Source organism: Pecten maximus, chromosome 2, assembly GCF_902652985.1.
Source record: "Pecten maximus chromosome 2, xPecMax1.1, whole genome shotgun sequence".
Classification (NCBI taxonomy): domain Eukaryota; kingdom Metazoa; phylum Mollusca; class Bivalvia; order Pectinida; family Pectinidae; genus Pecten; species Pecten maximus.
Genome location: NC_047016.1, coordinates 6,557,596 through 6,577,465, shown reverse-complemented (window position 1 = coordinate 6,577,465; position 19,870 = coordinate 6,557,596). Strand labels below are relative to the sequence as shown.

The window sequence follows — 19,870 nt, the reverse complement described above, 5'->3', positions numbered from 1 at the left end:
GAGAGCTGTATGATGTCCCTTATATCACTGACGACTGACGAGTCCTCGGAGAGTTGTATGATGTCCCTAATATCACTGACGAGTCCTAGGAGAGCTGTATGATGTTAAGGACATCACTGACGACTGACGAGTCGTCGGAGAGCTGTCTGATGTCCCATATATCACTGACGAGTCCTAGAAGAGCTGTATGCTGTCCTTAACATCACTGACGAGTCCTAGAAGAGCTGTATGATGTCCCTTACATCACTGACGAGGTCTAGGATAGCTGCATGATGTCCCTTATATCACTGACGAGTCCTCGGTGAGCTGTATGATGTCCTTAACATCACTGACGAGTCATAGAAGAGCTGTATGATGTCCCTTACATCACTGACGAGGTCTAGGATAGCTGCATGATGTCCCTTATATCACTGACGAGTCCTCGGAGAGCTGTCTGATGTCCCATACATTACTGACGAGTCCTAGAAGAGCTGTATGATGTCCTTAACATCACTGACGAGTCCTAGAAGAGCTGTATGATGTCCCATACATCACTGACGAGTCCTACAAGAGCTGTATGATGTCCCTAATCTCACTGACGAGTCCTCGGAGAGCTGTCTGATGTCCTATACATCACTGACGAGTCCTAGGAGAACTGTCTTATGTCCCATATATCACTTACGAGTCCTAGAAGAGCTGTCTGATGTCCAATACATCACTGACGAGTCCTAGAAGAGCTGTATGATGTCCCATACATCACTGACGAGTCCTAGAAGAGCTGTATGATGTCCCTAATCTCACTGACGAGTCCTAGAAGAGCTGTATGATGTCCCATACATCACTGACGAGTCCTAGAAGAGCTGTATGATGTCCCTAATCTCACTGACGAGTCCTAAGAGAGCTGTATGATGTCCCATACATCACTGACGAGTCCTAGAAGAGCTGTATGATGTCCCTAATCTCAATGACGAGTTCTAGAAGAGCTGTATGATGTCCCTAGTCTCACTGACGAGTCCTAAGAGAGCTGCTGTATCAGTGGGAAACAATGTTATTGTAAATGTAAACATTCTAAACATCCCAAAGAATGAATTGAAGATGGGAATCAAAATAAAACAATACAATAAATCACCCTGTCATAATGAATTGTACAGGTAAACATTAACATTTCACATCCAAAGCAAGGTTCCAGAATACATCACGGACTGCTTCCTTTAAGTTTCTCCATATTATTCATAATTTGCAATTGGTTTCTTCAATAGCAGATGCCACTGAAAAAAACATATATATAAACTACTCATATCCCATAGTATCTGTAGACATGATTTTTTTTATCGTGTTTTTATCATTTAATAATGTATCGATTCTATTGATAGCCTACACAATTTATATATTACAGACTAATGATAACTTTATTGATATAGTGAATAACTATCACTTATTTTTGCACACTCACAAACTATTTATCACTCACACTCACATAAACTATTTATCAGATAGAAGACACTCTGAACAGAAAACAAAGATAGCATTTCTTCATTACTAATGTCTTTTAATTGGTCCTAAACTTACAAGTAAATGGCAAAAAACTTCAACCACGTGACAGCTAAAGAGTTGGAGGAAACTGGGAACAGGATATTCCTCCAGACTCAATAGCTGATATTATAATGTGATGCAAAAATACACTTTCCAAAATCTGTTGTCTACCAGAAAAATACCGCCAGATGGCAACACTGCACAAAGAATGTCTGGTCAATAATAACAGCATATAAAATACCCCTCGCCCAGGGGAAAAATTATGCCACAGTTAAGGTAGTCGGGCTACAAATAAAATGCCAGATTTCAAAGCAATATGCTTATGGTTGGGGGCACCAAAGACCCGGCTGAATAATGTAGGCTGAATCCTACAAAAATCTACAAATTGTAGTAAATAAAATAGGGAGCCGACCCAGACAAAAATATGGGAGATTTGGCGTCCCTCAAAATTCAGCAAATATACCACACCAAAATCAAATAGAAAACCAATCCACATGGCTATAATTAAAAGTCAAGGCACAATTAACCAAACATTCTCCCCTGCATGCAAGCAAAAGCCATAACCAAGGACCCCGTTCACCCTGTGTGGGCGACATAGAAGCAGCTGATGACGACAATAATGTCTGAAGACCCTGTTACAACCTATACAGGAAAAGGTCATTCCCTAAGCTACTCAAGTGAACGTCATCTAGTAAAAGTTCTAGATTACAGTCAGTAATTTCTGGATATCTTATGTACCCATCCCCCTGTTTCATAATGTAAGCACTTATATGACTGTTAATTCTAACAGGGATGTTTTCGTACAGCCCTGTGGGATACACACCCTCTCCACTTTAAACGAAGCAAAATAGCTGACAAAACTAATCTAGTGTTGGGGAGCAGGACAGATAATGCTTTAAGGGAAGCAAGCATCCGACGTCTCAGAAGCCCTGGATTACACTGTCCTATGTCATTGCCCCCACAATGTATTAAAAGAACATCAGGTGGATTTTCAAGAGGGAACAAAATCTTTACATGCCTAACCAAATTCTTCCAACCTAGTCCACCTTTAGCGCGCCATAAAATAGAAGCACCGAAACGTCCAAGATCCAACAATCCACATCTGTGTACTGTATTCTGAAAACTTAAGCTTAAAATAAGCTAGGTGAGTGCTAGTAAAATGTATAAATTTAAAGAGATCGTGTAAAATTACAAACAACCCATTCCCCTTAAATTAAAGAAAGCCTAATTTACTAAGGCATTGTAATAAACCCTACAGCAATTTTACTGTGCGTATTTATGTCTTCAAAGTCCTAGATTCCCAACGCCCTATCTCTTATTTTGTCTTCTGAAAACCCCTTTATTGAAGCAAATGTACCTGCCCCCACTCTGAAGGAATGAGACTTGTAACCACCAAAAGGCACGCCTAAGGCAACATGAGACTTTTTCAGAATTGCTGAAAGTTGGTAACGTGTGGCTGGAGTAATGTCGGCATGACAGGGGGGAAAACAGGGGCCTTACTGCGCAAGAAAAAAGATTGGTTAATGAGTTTAAGAGGACAAGCTACCGATCCATTTCCTTCTAATGATATAACGACACCAGAGCCTCCTTGATCAGTTTTAGAATGTGGTAGTCTTAACCTAACTAAGCCAGACTTGGCACAGACTGAAACATTGTGAAACATTGTGAAACAAGCTTGACCCAACTCGCCCCGCTTGGTAGCCACTAGCACCCCGACACGTAAAAAGGCAAAAATGCTGTTGAAAAAAAGCAGCAAAGAGATGTACTTCAGAGGATGAGCTGCACACCATTGGTTAAACTCTAATTATTTTGGTAAGAATATCAGGTAAATGGGAAGACGCGTGTCTGACTTTGTATCTGACCTTGTCATCCCCAATAAAAATTGTTGATAATAAAAAAAAACTGTGTTACATCCAAATACCCAAACACCCTGAGAAGACAGATAAGCTATAAATTTTATTACCTGGTGATGAGTAGGAGGCCAAACCAAATGCGAGTTATGAGCTATACAAAATTGCTCAAAACGATAAATGCCGGTATCATAAACTTGTCTTGAATTAGCTTAAAATGATGCCTTCAGGAGTCTGCTAGTTTCATGTTGTAGATTAACTCCTGGAATGATGCTGGACGTTGGAAGGGACTAAAGCAGCATGAGGGGCCAACCTGCGAAACCGCATGGAATTCAACTACCCGGAATATGAACAGCTCTAAACTGAATGTTGTGCAACATGCACAAATGGACGGACAAGTTCCATAACTCTACCTGACTTAGATGTTTTCTAGTTCAAAATTGACATCAGTCCATCATTATCCGTGTACAATTAAAATATTTTTGTTCTGCAGCTCATACCAAGATACCAAGACAATAGGAACCAGTTCGAGGAATGTTATGTCTCGAATTATAACACTCTCCATCCAAGCCTCAGGCCAAGGGAAGGCCATGAAGGAAAACACCTCCACCTTTTAAGCCATACCCACCAACACTATCAGTGAAGAGCTGAAGAATAGCACTGTCTACCCAATGTATCTCGGGAAAACTACAATAACCAGGTGTGAATATCCTCCCTCATACCTTGATTGGCTCGAACAAAGTGGTGTGGCTTCTGTAAACCCGACATAGCATTGTAAAAACGACGAATAAATGCGCGTGTAGCTGGAATGGCCCTAACACAGAAATTTAGAGACCCAGTGAGAGATTGTAGCTGTTTGAAAGTTACCTTCTTTTTCTTTCCCACCTCATTAAGAAGCCTAACCAGCAATTCAAGTTCATCTCGGGGGATTTTTATTTGCATATTAACATAATCAATTTCTAAACCCAAGAATACTAATATGTGGGTTGACCAAACAGTCTTTTCATCAGTTATCGGTACTCCTAAATTTGTACAGACCTTGGCAAAGACTTGCATAAGATTAAGACAATATGATGTGCCTTCGTTCCCGCGAAGATAAACTTATCCAAGTAATGATCCAAATCAATGTTTTATCCTCGACACCTAACTTTGCCAAGTCTGGAACAATCCATTCAAGCGAAGAAGATTTTTTTAAAGTAACCAGAGATGGCGCAACAAATGGGTAAGCATTTGTTAACAAATATATGTCCCCCAACTTAAACCCAAACAATTCAAAATCCTCTGGACATCTGGATAGTTAGCGGAAAGCCGACTTAATGTCCATTTTACCAATCAAAATATTAGGTCATAAGCATTGAACTATATCAATAATACGTCAAAATTTGTGTACAATACCCTGCATAATTTTTCATCTATAAAGGTGTTAACACTTATCCTTCGGGGAAGGAAGATGATGAATGAGTCTGAAAGATCCATCTTTCTTTGGAACCAATCCAATTTGAGTTTAAGACCAGGCGAATGGGAGATAATCAAAGGGTCACGCCACCCTACATGCACCTATTTCTTTCTGTATCTTAAGCAAAGCCTTATTTTCCAGGGGCCAGTAACTAGAAAAATGTATTTAAGTTTGGAATTAAGGGAGCGGTAAGATCAAACAAAGTATTCGATAAGTGGGTAATTAAAAGCCTCTTTATCGCATTCTTAAACCTTTCGCATGTCTCACTTAGGGCTCTCTTTGGTAAGGTCACACTTAACTAAGAATACGTGGAATCCGGAATCTCCGCCTTCGTTTTTTTGACTGAGTTACCTGTCGAGTCAAGCAAACGTTTTAATCGATTATAAAAATATAACAAAGCATCCTTTTGACACTGTCTTACTTTCGTTTTGTAACAAAAACAAAAGCAGACGACAAAATGGAGAAATCAAGCAGCAGTAAGCGGCCGCGAAAACCGAACTTCTCGCTCTCAGAGCTTGAAATTTTAGTAGAAGTAAGTAAAAACAGGGATGTATTAATGGGGAAGTTTACAGACAGTATTACAAACGAAAAAAAGAAGAGAATCTGGACATTGATAGCAACAAAGATCAACGCCTCATCCCAGGCATGCAGGTCCATGGATGACGTAAAGAAGAAGTGGCAAGATTGGTCAAGTAGTGTAAAGGGAAAGGCCAGTAAATATGAAAAAGAGAGAAACAGAACAGGCAGTGGACAAATGACGGAACCGGCACTGACACCACTAGAAGAGAAAGTCTTGGCCGTGCTTGGAGTGACAGCTGTAGTCATAGAAGGGATAGCAACTGAAATGGCAGATACTTTTATGTTCTGTTAACATTGTTTGCTCAGAAATCAATTAATAGACAATGTACCTTTTATGTAATGTATATTGTTCCAAGGACAATCACTTCTTTTTCATTTTTACAATGTTATTTTTTTATGAATGATTGAAACCAAACGGTTTGATTGTTATTAAAACGTTATGCAAATGTTTATTAAAACACGTTATGCAAAGAATTATAATTGGTTTAACTTTTCCTTAGTTCTTTTCGTGATATTCCAGAACATCATTAATGTTCACACAAAGATTACTCTGAATGTTCAAACACAGTTGCAATGACGTTTTCCCTAGCTGCAATTCCTGACGCTGAATCCGGTTGGCCCTGTACTTGGGTATCTTCATCTTGACTGGCTTCATCATCTCCATCATCATCATCATCGAGATCTTCACAGGGCAGTCGTTTTTGCATGCATATATTGTGCAATATTGCTGTCGACATGATAACTCTGATTGATCGTTCAGGGGACAATGTAAGACCTTTGAATATGCATCTAAACCTCATTTTCCATATCCCAAATGTTCTCTCAATGACACAGTGAGTGGTTCGATGTGCTTTGTTGTACCTCCTTCAGCAGGTGAGACTGGGGTTAGTTTTGGGGTCATAAGCCATGGTCTGAGACCATAGCCACTATCTCCAAGAAGATAGCCATTACATATTTGACCTGTCTCAAAAGCATTACATAGTCCACAGTGATTCCAGATAAAATAATCATGGGTAGATCCGGGCCATTTAGCGACAACATTAAGGAATCTATAGTCAGCAACACAAATCCCTTGAATGTTTAGAGAATGAAATCCCTTTCTACACACATACAGGTGTTCCTCATCTGATGGGGTGTGGATTGGAATCAAACTGCCGTCTACAGCCCCAAGAACATAGGGAAATACACGAATGTTGAAGAAATTCTGCTTAACTTTTACTTGTTCCCGATCGGTCAAAGGGAATTTGATGTATGATCTTGCATGTCGTGAAAGAATCATCGATACATCTCGTATAGCACGAGATACAGCCATCTTGCTGACACCGTGCGCATCCCCAATTACGGACATGTAGCTCCCACTGGCGTAATACCGCAAAGCAATCATCGTTTGTAAAGAGACTGGGAGAGCCATGTTCCTCTTTGTGTACCTTGAGCTATCATTTTGCAGTAATTCGCAAAGTTCAAATACAGACTGTCTATCTAGCCGATAATTCTTTAGGATTGCCTGATCACTTAAAAAATCCAATGGATTTTGGCGATATCTGAACAACCTCCGCGGTATACCACGGTTTTCCTCTCTGAGCATCAAAATCAGTGCCATGATTCCTTCTTGCTGGCAGGAATATGTACTAAGAGAGGTTTAGAGACGGTCATGTGCAGCCTTAGTCTAAGTGGACATTTTTAGCTTAAGTTCAGAATGTAGTTACGCCCTTAATCCTCTAAGAAAGGTGTAAGATTACATTACGGAGACCTTAGAGTTTACGAGCGCTTCTAGTTATCCCAACTATGGAAGGGAACGCAAAGAGAGAGATAAGTAGACGTGTACAGTTAATCTTAAAATGTACCGTTATAATTGTCTACGATAGCTTTCAGTTACGCCCTTAGTATTTAAGAGAGTGATAAGTTGGTCTTATGTCTTAAGAGAGCTTCTTGCTACTGGCCCCAGCCCTTTAATAGAAAGCAAGTTCCTACAATTAGTATGGCCCCTTGGGCATTGATAGTGCAATACGAAACCTGTTTTAAAACCATAAATTAACTCCTTAACTAGTAATCTATCTGAATGTGACTGCAGTAGTCTGTTCAGTTCAACAGGATTTATGGGGGTGTGCCCGAGGTCTATTAGATTTGCTGTTTGTCCCAAATTTGGCTCAGTGAGGGCCTTGTTTGCTGCTCGAGGAATTGCTTGTCCTAAACGAATTTGCAGTTGAATTATCTGAATGTGAGGTTTGATTGGAGCAGTTTAATCTTTTGATGACTACCTGAACAAAGAAGGCAAACATGTCTATAATAACAAAGAGATCTATTGCACATCCTATTATTGTAATCAAAACATTTCTTGACATTATGGCATTTTTTTTTTTTTTTTTTTTTCTGAACTCACAGAAGTTGAACCCCCATAATGCTTATAAATGAGCCACAGATCTTGGTCCACTACATTCCAAGTTATGGAATGGTTTTGGGCCTTCTTGAACTGCTCATTACGCTTTTCCACCCAAGATCACCAACACTTCTGGTACCTAGGTGTACAGTATGCATGCATTTTAACAAGCCAGATATCTCTCCTGAATGGACAGAGGTGTATATAGAACTATATACAATGGATACATCAGTCCACATGTCTATGTCGACTATTGTGTGGGACTTGTTTTTGTTTTTCACAACCAGTTCACCACTGATCAGTGAAAAATGCTTACCCTGTATCATCGTTTACCCGAGGTGGCTTAGATAACATTTGACTTAAATCAACAAACTCTTTACTGACTATTTTTTATTCGATTTGTTGAGAGATTTTGCAGCCTAAATCTGAAGTAATAGACCCAACCTACTGTGAGGGATAACTCATGGTTGGGGAAGAATTAGTATCTTGGCTCAACACACTACCTTCCGGTTCAGTTGCTGTAACTGGCACTATGGCCTGCTGCACAGCTTCCACAATACCTGGGGTAACCCTAGCTGCCACCTTCGTCACAACCTCCTCACATTGCGATGCCGACAGTTCCTGATTGGTCCCTTGATCTCCATTGCAATTACGACGTGCCTAGTGAGCTTCCTGTACTGCATGTGGAAGACCTCTTGGAACGCCTCACCCCTCTCCCTCTCATGATCGAACATATACAACAACAAACAAGTCACTATAAACCAATCCGCAGCACGTTGATGATATATGGCGGCTCTTACACTTTGGATGCAATCCGATTTGCCTTTCTTAGAAGCTTTTCCAGATATGTCTACCGAATATACTGTGCAAAGGGGGATAACTCCAAAATTAGGGGAGGTAATTTGGTACATTACACAAAGCAATGAATAGAGAAATACCGCATGTAGTTGTATAATTTCTGTGCATACTTGGAAAAGGAGTTTTATTAATCAAATAAATCAAACTAGCTCCAAAAGTAATAAACCGGTCTTCATATGATAAATTAAATTATATTTAAGAAATAGTCAGTAATTATATAATCTAAGCTTTACAGTTTACAGCCAGTATGTCTGTATACACAACACATGCATACATGATCAGTCGATCCAGAAGCTTAAATCTGACCTCTAAATTCTGGCACATTGTCATAAAATCACATTGTACATTCGAGTCTTTATGTATATTATGCATGTCAATGATATTTAGAAGAATAGTGTTTCTCTGGAATAGTATTTTACTCCGGAATAGTATTTTACTCGAAAAGGAAATATTTTTAGCAGTCAGATAACTGTTAAGGGTCGTGTGGCTTGTTGGTGAACACTTTTTATCCCGAAAACGTGGGTGATTTTGTAATGAAATAAGCGACATCACATACACGTTTGATAGGGTTCTGTTTAGGAATACACCACATCACTCCTTCATGTCATACATATAACGAATAGGGCTCATGTACAACATATAGACTGATTCACAGAGAAAAAAGAATGGCAATTCAAACGCTTCAATATTTGAAATACAATATTGGTTCGCAAAAAATAATTTAATATGTTTAAGACTTTCAAGTATACATGCAACAACGGGTAATATTTGTAACGACGGATTTCATTGGCTGTTGTAATTCAACACACATGTAGTCATGACTTGTGCCCCGACCGGGTCTCGAACTCACGATCTACGGTACGTAATCGCCTCGGCCGAATTACTTGCAGCTTAACAAAGAGCGTTTCGATGGCGCAATGATGGTTGGCCCGATTCATATCATCTAATAGCTAGACGACTTCCAATATGATCATGTCAGGCTTACGGGCCGACCATCACAGCGCCATTGAAACGTTTTTTTTAGAATGGCGATGTGGCGCAGCGGTATTAGCTGTGGGTAATTCTGGCTAGGCGATTGAAACGCAAGTTAAAAAGAGAGGGCGAAACCATGTTGACGTGCAACAGACAATGAAATCGTCGATACAAGCAATACTCCGAATGTATCGTTATATAGAACTAAAGCATGAAGTGTGTGTGTGTGTGTGTGTGTGTGGGGGGGGGGGGGGGGGGGGGGGGGGGGGGGTTATTGAAACGTTCGACGTGCAATTGTATTGAAACGTTTGACGTGCAATTGAAATATACCACGATCCTTTTAAAACATCCATCTAATGATAACGATCCTTATGCAACATGAACTGTACTTTTCTCGAAACTCTGTTTGCAGTCCGATGATAATCATTACTATTGTTGTTCACACGACCAATCGAAAAGGGGTGTTGTATAACAGGGACCGAAACTGATATATGTAATTAATTTCATTGTCTACATTTCTGTTTGCAATGAGAACTGGAGTGATGGTAAATGTGTTATTCATTAACTTGGTACAATAACGATTGATCCCTGTCTGGACTTGCTGCTAATTGTCGCATTATATCTGAGGATCGGTTTCCCTTGGGAATTAGTGATCGCCGGCGTAAAATATCAATTAAAATGTCCATTTGTATGGTACACTAATACAGCCGTATTCGTGGATATAAACTAGGCCAGTAATCACACTCCATTTTTCTGAAAAGCACGTATAAATAATTTAATGTTTATAGAAATATGAGGATAAACCAAGCGTATCATCCATGAATCTAATCCGCGCGTGTAGTTTTATAGACGGGATACCTAAACACGTGGGTTCGTTGGATACATTTGCTCTGCATTGCCACTATAAACCAACTGTAGGATATTAAACCTGCCGATTATGATGGCACAACAATTTCGATGACATCTTTTATTATTAGAGATACCTGATGATTCATCAAAACTATACCTTATTTAGAGAGAAATTAGCCTTTATATACTCAACATTATGCCGTTGTGGGACGTCCGTCGTTCGTTCGGGGTCAACTTTTCCTTTTCTGCTCCCCGAGGTAATATCAAGATCATTCACAGGGTCACGAAATTAGACAAGCAGCATGCTGGGATGAAACGAATCAAATTTTGTTCAAATGAATAACCTTGACCTACATTCAAGATCAGAATGTCAAACATGTTAATTTATTGAATGATTTTTTTCTCAGTGACCAAGTGACCATGAAAGTGATATAGGGCCAGTAAAAGGTTATCAGGTTAAAAAATGACCTTGACCTTTTTTCACGGTCACATGGGTATTCAATATCAAATTGAATTTTTGAACATTTTTTTCTAAGTAACCAAGGCGCCTAGTTCACTTGCACTCGGTCAATAGCATGTTGAGATGAAATGCTGCCCACCAATCGGTCAAACAAACAACATTTGAATATATGCGAAAGGCCCATATCTTATTGATTTTAGTTGAAATGTTGAAATGTTGAAATGTGACCGTGATGTATGTTTCAGGTCAGTGGAGTCAAATATCCTTAATACCGAACAGACAGGCTAATGATACGAACAGGTAAAAATAAATGAAAAGTTATTGTTTGTTTGTTTGTTTGTTTTTGTTTGTTTGTTTTTTTTTTCACAATCATGAACTTAGAACGAACATGAAATCTTCACTTTATAAACTGTATAAGTACAGTTAAGCGATGCAGCCTCATTGGACCTCTTTTTATCGACAGTCTTGTAATTTAATGATCAGAATTTACATTTCATGTAATAAGATATATATACTGTATAAAAACACATACAGTCGAGCTGTATTATGACACGTGTTAAATTAACAGTCGAGCTGTATGACAACGTGTTAAATTTACAGTCGAGCTGTATTACGACACGTGTTAAATTTACAGTCGAGCTGTATGACAACGTGTTAAATTTACAGTCGAGCTGTATTACGACACGTGTTAAATTTACAGTCGAGCTGTATTACGACACGTGTTAAATTTACAGTCGAGCTGTATGACAACGTGTTAAATTTACAGTCGAGCTGTATTACGACACGTGTTAAATTTACAGTCGAGCTGTATTACGACACGTGTTAAATTTACAGTCGAGCTGTATTACGACACGTGTTAAATTTACAGTCGAGCTGTATTACAACACGTGTTAAATTTACAGTCGAGCGGTATTACGACACGTGTTAAATTTACAGTCGAGCTGTATTACGACACGTGTTAAACGTGTTAAAGATGGGGTTTCAAAATGGTATTTGAAGGAAATACGATAGCGTGTATATTCGATAGCCTCCGTAGTCCTACAATTACAAACATGCATTTAAGTCCAAGCATGTACATATGTAAGACTGAAAGGGGGAAATGCAACAATAGGAATTCTTTTTTATTTTGAGAAAACCAAATATGAACATGTTGATAATAACTTGTTAGATATCATATGTGCAAAGCAAGAAGTTACAATTATGAACACATTAGGAGGAGATGAAAATGTGATGGATTCGAGTATGAACATTCTCTTTTTACATTAAGTTAAACCTTCTGAAGGTTAAAAATACAATTTCCTATTGCAGTCCATTCGTAATCATGTGCTGAAAACATCTCCAAACAGTATAAAATAAATTGCCCCTAAAATAGTAATAAGGAATTTTGTGCAAAGTAATTGAAATTGATAGACAATATTGTTATGTAGTTTTTTTTAAAAGAAAATCGAAGATGACGGTTCTTATTGGTTTGCATATGCATGTAATATCCAAAATAGTATATGATACTGGCTACGTGGGCACATACTTTCATGGCTACAAACTCTCATGGCTACATACCCTCATGGTTACATACTCTCGTGGTTACATACTCTCATGGTTACATACTCTCATGGTTACATACTCTCATGGCTACAAACTCTCATGGCTACATACCCTCATGGTTACATACCCTCATGGTTACATACTGTCATGGTTACATACTGTCATGGTTACATACTCTCATGGCTTCAAACTCTCATGGTTACAAACTCTCATGGTTACATACTATCATGGCTTCAAACTTTCATGGCTACAAACTCTCATGGTTACATACTCTCATGGTTATATACTCTCATGGTTACATACTGTCATGATTACATACTTTCAGGGTTACATACTCTCATGGCTTCAAACTCTCATGGTTACAAACTCTCATGGTTACATACTCTCATGGCTACATACTGTCATGGTTATATACTCTCGTGGTTACATACTCTCATGGTTACATACCCTCATGGTTATATACTCTCGTGGTTACATACTCTCGTGGTTACATAATCTCGTGGTTACATACTCTCATGGCTACATACTGTCATGGTTACATACCCTCATGGTTACATACTGTCATGGCTACATACTGTCATGATTACATACTCTCATGACTACATACTGTCATGATTACATACTGTCATGGCTACATACCCTCATGGTTACATACCCTCATGGTTACATACTCTCGTGGTTACATACCCTCATGACTACATACTCTCATGATTACATACCCTCATGATTACATACCCTCATGGTTACATACTCTCATGATTACATACTCTCATGACTACATACTGTCATGGCTACAAACTCTCATGGTTACATACCCTCATGGTTACATACTCTCGTGGTTACATACTCTCATGGTTACATACTCTCATGGTTACATACTCTCATGGTTACATACTCTCATGGTTACATACTATCATGGCTTCAAACTTTCATGGCTACAAACTCTCATGGTTACATACCCTCATGGTTACATACTCTCATGGTTACATACTGTCATGGTTACATACCCTCATGGTTACATACTCTCATGGTTACATACTCTCATGGCTACAAACTCTCATGATTACAAACTCTCATGGTTACATACTATCATGGCTTCAAACTTTCATGGCTACAAACTCTCACGGTTACATACTCTCATGGCTACATACTCTCATGGTTACATACTCTCATGGTTACATACTCTCATGGTTACATACCCTCATGGTTACATACTCTCATGGCTACATACCCTCATGGTTACATACCCTCATGATTACATACTCTCATGGCTACAAACTCTCATGGCTACAAACTCTCATGGTTACATACTCTCATGGTTACATACCCTCATGGTTACATACTCTCATGGCTACATACCCTCATGGCTACATACCCTCATGGTTACATACCCTCATGATTACATACTCTCATGGCTACAAACTCTCATGGCTACAAACTCTCATGGTTACATACTCTCATGGTTACATACTCTCATGGCTACAAACTCTCATGGCTACAAACTCTCATGGCTACAAACTCTCATGGTTACATACTCTCATGGTTACATACTCTCATGGTTACATACTCTCATGGCTACATACCCTCATGGTTACATACCCTCATGATTACATACTCTCATGGCTACAAACTCTCATGGCTACAAACTCTCATGGCTACATACTCTCATGGTTACATACCCTCATGATTACATACTCTCATGGCTACAAACTCTCATGGCTACAAACTCTCATGGCTACAAACTATCATGATTACATACTCTCATGGTTACAAACTCTCATGATTACATACCCTCATGGTTACATACTCTCATGGTTACATACCCTCATGGTTACATACTCTCATGGTTACATACTCTCATGGTTACATACTGTCATGATTACATACCATCATGGTTACATACCCTCATGGTTACATACTCTCATGGTTACATACTCTCATGGTTACATACTCTCATGGCTACATACCCTCATGGTTACATACTCTCATGGTTACATACTCTCGTGGTTACATACTCTCATGGTTACATACCCTCATGGTTACATACCCTCATGGTTACATACTGTCATGGTTACATACTCTCATGGCTACAAACTCTCATGGCTACAAACCCTCATGGTTACATACCCTCATGGTTACATACTGTCATGGTTACATACCCTCATGGTTACATACTCTCATGGCTACAAACTCTCATGGTTATATACTCTCATGGTTATATACTCTCATGGTTACATACCCTCATGGTTACATACCCTCATGGTTACATACTCTCATGGCTACAAACTCTCATGGTTATATACTCTCATGGTTATATACTCTCATGGTTACATACTCTCATGGCTACAAACTCTAATGGTTACATACCCTCATGGTTATATACTCTCATGGTTACATACCCTCATGGTTACATACTCTCATGGTTACATACTGTCATGATTACATACCCTCATGGTTATATACTCTCATGGTTACATACCCTCATGGTTACATACTCTCATGGTTACATACTCTCATGGTTACATACTGTCATGATTACATACCCTCATGGTTATATACTCTCATGGTTACATACCCTCATGGTTACATACTCTCATGGTTACATACTCTCATGATTACATACTGTCATGATTACATACCCTCATGGTTACATACCCTCATGGTTACATACTCTCGTGGTTATATACTCTCATGATTACATACTGTCATGATTACATACCCTCATGGTTATATACTCTCATGATTACATACCCTCATGGTTACATACTCTCATGGTTACATACTCTCATGGTTACATACTCTCATGGCTACAAACTCTCATGGTTACATACTGTCATGGTTACATACTCTCATGGTTACATACTCTCATGATTACATACTCTCATGGTTACATACCCTCATGGTTACATACCCTCATGGTTACATACTCTCGTGGTTATATACTCTCATGATTACATACTGTCATGATTACATACCCTCATGGTTATATACTCTCATGATTACATACCCTCATGATTACATACCCTCATGGTTACATACCCTCATGGTTACATACTCTCATGGCTACAAACTCTCATGGTTACATACTGTCATGGTTACATACCCTCATGGTTACATACTCTCATGGCTACAAACTCTCATGGCTACAAACTCTCATGGTTATATACTCTCATGGTTACATACCCTCATGGTTACATACTGTCATGGTTACATACCCTCATGGTTACATACCCTCATGGTTACATACTCTCATGGCTACAAACTCTCATGGTTACATACTGTCATGGTTACATACCCTCATGGTTACATACCCTCATGGTTACATACCCTCATGGTTACATACCCTCATGATTACATACCCTCATGGTTACATACTCTCATGGTTACATACCCTCATGGTTACATACTGTCATGGTTACATACTGTCATGGTTACATACCCTCATGATTACATACCCTCATGGTTACATACCCTCATGGTTACATACCCTCATGATTACATACCCTCATGGTTACATACTGTCATGATTACATACCCTCATGGTTACATACCCTCATGGTTACATACCCTCATGGCTACAAACTCTCATGGTTACATACTGTCATGGTTACATACCCTCATGGCTACAAACTCTCATGGTTACATACTGTCATGGTTACATACCCTCATGGCTACAAACTCTCATGGTTATATACTCTCGTGGTTACATACTCTCATGGTTACATACTCTCATGGCTACAAACTCTCATGATTACATACTGTCATGGTTACATACTCTCAGGGTTACATACTCTAATGGCTACATAATCTCATGGTTACATACTCTCATTGTTACATGGATCCAAACATTGTATTTTACACTCCTCTTATGCCTCGTGTGGATCTGACATCGTACTATATACCTTTAGCACAGATATATCCAGATCTATAGTCACCATTACCACTGATGTGCTCACCGATGTATCCAGCTGCCAGTGGTATTTGGTATGTACCACAGAAGATTTTCCGAAGGTATTCCATGTTTAACAGTAAGATCTGGCTTATCTTTCACACGCTGAAGCTATTTTTATAATAAAGAAAGTGTAAACAGTAATAGCAAAAAGGAAAATGAGATTGGGGTATAGGGGATATATTGTCGCAAGATTTGTTTAGTCACTATTGGTCATGTAATTTATCGTATTTGACGTCCTATTTATAATTAGGAGTTGTTCTATATTAGGAAAGGCATATGTACCTATACACTGTTATGCCCTCTATCGTTCAACAAGTCAAAGCCAAATATCAACACTTTGCACAAATGGTAGCGCTTTGATCCTTGGGCAGGATTAGGGTAAGTAATAAAGCTCTCTACAAGTTTAATAACTTTGAATGGGCTGAATATGGAAGACATTCAAAATGTCATTTTTTCGCAAAAATTGACTTTTTTAACAAAAGGCTTAAAAATGAATATTATCGGCTTACTGTTTTAGTTTTTTGGTATTTAGTTTATGGTTCAAACTGTCATAGTTCGTTAAAAGGAATAATTATTTTTTATTTGTTTTGTGACAATCTGCGTTCTTCGTTTAGTAATTAAGTTAAGTACTTAATTAATTAGGTAAGTGCATCATCGATTGATTTGGGTTAATTGTATAGCCAAAGGGACCAACTTCGACGGCACAAAGCAATGTTTTTGTGAGTGGTTTCAAAGTGTAAAAATTCTTTAGACCGACCCCTTTGGGAAATTAAGATTGCTGGAAACCCCACCTTTATGCATATTTCTGACTCTTTTTGACACACATTTTCTCTTTAATGACGCTACATGTACTATGTTCCACGGTGTGTACATGTAGTCGGCGATTGACTGTCAGACCTTCCGTTTCAACATCAATTTCCAATAAATAATCATAAATGATTCGTGTTTCTATTTTAACAACACAATACATTGCATCATTGCGCATGGGAGCTGTTGTTACTATTTCTAGTTCTGAGGAGGATCGACAAGCAAATCTGCGTGTTCATATCTAAGCAAAAAGTGAAAATATGGATAAAGAACAACACCAATCAGTAGCATGGTACGGGTAGTTGCTGTTAATTAATTTTAGAGGTTTTTTTTAACATAATTAGACTTACTTCATTATGGTACCTTTATAATTCGATTAATACAAATTGAAAGTTCTAGTTTTGACCGTCTGATAACTGCATAACACTTATCTCAAATCCGCACAATATATTACTTATTGTATTTTTCAACAGCAAATAACTTAACTTTAAACTTTCACAAATATGTTCACAATAAAACAATTGATTTGCATATTTTCAAGCTTCTATAAGCATATATAACTGTGACCGCTTCAAAAAATGAACTTACAATAGGTATGTTTATTATATTTTTTCTTTCTTTGTTTAGTTTAGCTTATAATGTACGAAGGAACCGAAAAATCTGCCGAGAAAACATCATACCTGCATGCGCATGTAAAACTCTTATTGTTTGGACTTGAGATTGTTAAAGTGTATAAATAGTATCCTGGAAAGTATGACGACCTTAAAAACACATGGAATTAACGATGAACTCTTGAGGAGGTATGCAGACTATTTCTCAGTCGTTTTACGTATTACTCAACTACATATTGCATTAAAAAGTGTAAGTGTAATGCTCGTATGACCATGTGTTTATCTCAGGTTGGCGGTAAAGTGGCGTGTCACGAGGAGGATAATGATGGCAAGTCTGGCCACGGACTCTCTACTAAACGTGGACACGCGTGTCAAATCTTAACATGAATTTGACTTAATACACCGTGTTACATTAACATGATACACTGTGTAACATTAACATGATACACTGTGTTACATTAACATGATACACTGTGTTACATTAACATGATACACTGTGTTACATTAACATGATACATTGTGTTACATTAACATGATACACTGTGTTACATTAACATGATACACTGTGTTACATTAACATGATACATTGTGTTACACTAACACGATACATTGTGTTACATTAACATGATACATTGTGTTACATTAACATGATACACTGTGTTACATTAACATGATACATTGTGTTACATTAACATGATACACTGTGTTACATTAACACGATACATTGTGTTACATTAACATGATACATTGTGTTACATTAACATGATACACTGTGTTACATTAACATGATACACTGTGTTACATTAACACGATACATTGTGTTACATTAACACGATACATTGTGTTACATTAACATGATACACTGTGTTACATTAACATGATACACTGTGTTACATTAACACGATACATTGTGTTACATTAACATGATACATTGTGTTACATTAACATGATACACTGTGTTACATTAACATGATACATTGTGTTACATTAACATGATACACTGTGTTACATTAACATGATACACTGTGTTACATTAACACGATACATTGTGTTACATTAACACGATACATTGTGTCACATTAACATGATACATTGTGTTACATTAACATGATACACTGTGTTACATTAACATGATACATTGTGTTACATTAACATGATACACTGTGTTACATTAACATGATACATTGTGTTACATTAACATGATACACTGTGTTACATTAACATGATACACTGTGTTACATTAACATGATACATTGTGTTACATTAACATGATACACTGTGTTACATTAACACGATACATTGTGTTACATTAACACGATACATTGTGTCACATTAACATGATACACTGTGTTACATTAACATGATACACTGTGTTACATTAACATGATACATTGTGTTACATTAACATGATACATTGTGTTACATTAACATGATACACTGTGTTACATTAACATGATACACTGTGTTACATTAACATGATACATTGTGTTACATTAACATGATACATTGTGTTACATCAACATGATACATTGTGTTACATTAACACGATACATTGTGTTACATTAACATGATACATTGTGTTACATTAACATGATACACTGTGTTACATTAACATGATACATTGTGTTACATTAACACGATACATTGTGTTACATTAACACGATACATTGTGTTACATTAACATGATACATTGTGTTACATTAACATGATACACTGTGTTACATTAACATGATACACTGTGTTACATTAACATGATACACTGTGTTACATTAACATGATACACTGTGTTACATTAACATGATACACTGTGTTACATTAACACGATACATTGTGTTACATTAACATGATACATTGTGTTACATTAACATGATACACTGTGTTACATTAACATGATACACTGTGTTACATTAACATGATACATTGTGTTACATTAACATGATACATTGTGTTACATCAACATGATACATTGTGTTACATTAACACGATACATTGTGTTACATTAACACGATACACTGTGCTACATTAACATGATACACTGTGTTACA

General features: G+C 37.8%; 2 protein-coding genes across 2 annotated transcripts; one reads left to right on the top strand and one right to left on the bottom strand.

Moving 5' to 3' along the window:
* Positions 1 to 5,275: 5,275 nt before the first annotated feature.
* On the top strand, positions 5,276 to 5,689 carry LOC117340747 (myb-related transcription factor, partner of profilin-like). The gene has a single exon (XM_033902512.1). It carries the CDS (start codon positions 5,276 to 5,278, stop codon positions 5,687 to 5,689), a length of 414 nt encoding a protein of 137 aa, XP_033758403.1.
* Positions 5,690 to 6,193: 504 nt separating this feature from the next.
* On the bottom strand, positions 6,194 to 6,808 carry LOC117340736 (putative nuclease HARBI1). Its single transcript, XM_033902501.1, has one exon. The coding sequence runs from the start codon at positions 6,806 to 6,808 to the stop codon at positions 6,194 to 6,196; it is 615 nt and encodes a 204-aa protein (XP_033758392.1).
* Positions 6,809 to 19,870: the final 13,062 nt, after the last annotated feature.

Coding starts and splice junctions, on each gene's coding strand:
- LOC117340736 (XM_033902501.1), bottom strand. CDS start 6,808: ATGGCTCTCCCAGTCTCTTTACAAACGATGATTGCTTTGCGGTATTAC.
- LOC117340747 (XM_033902512.1), top strand. CDS start 5,276: ATGGAGAAATCAAGCAGCAGTAAGCGGCCGCGAAAACCGAACTTCTCG.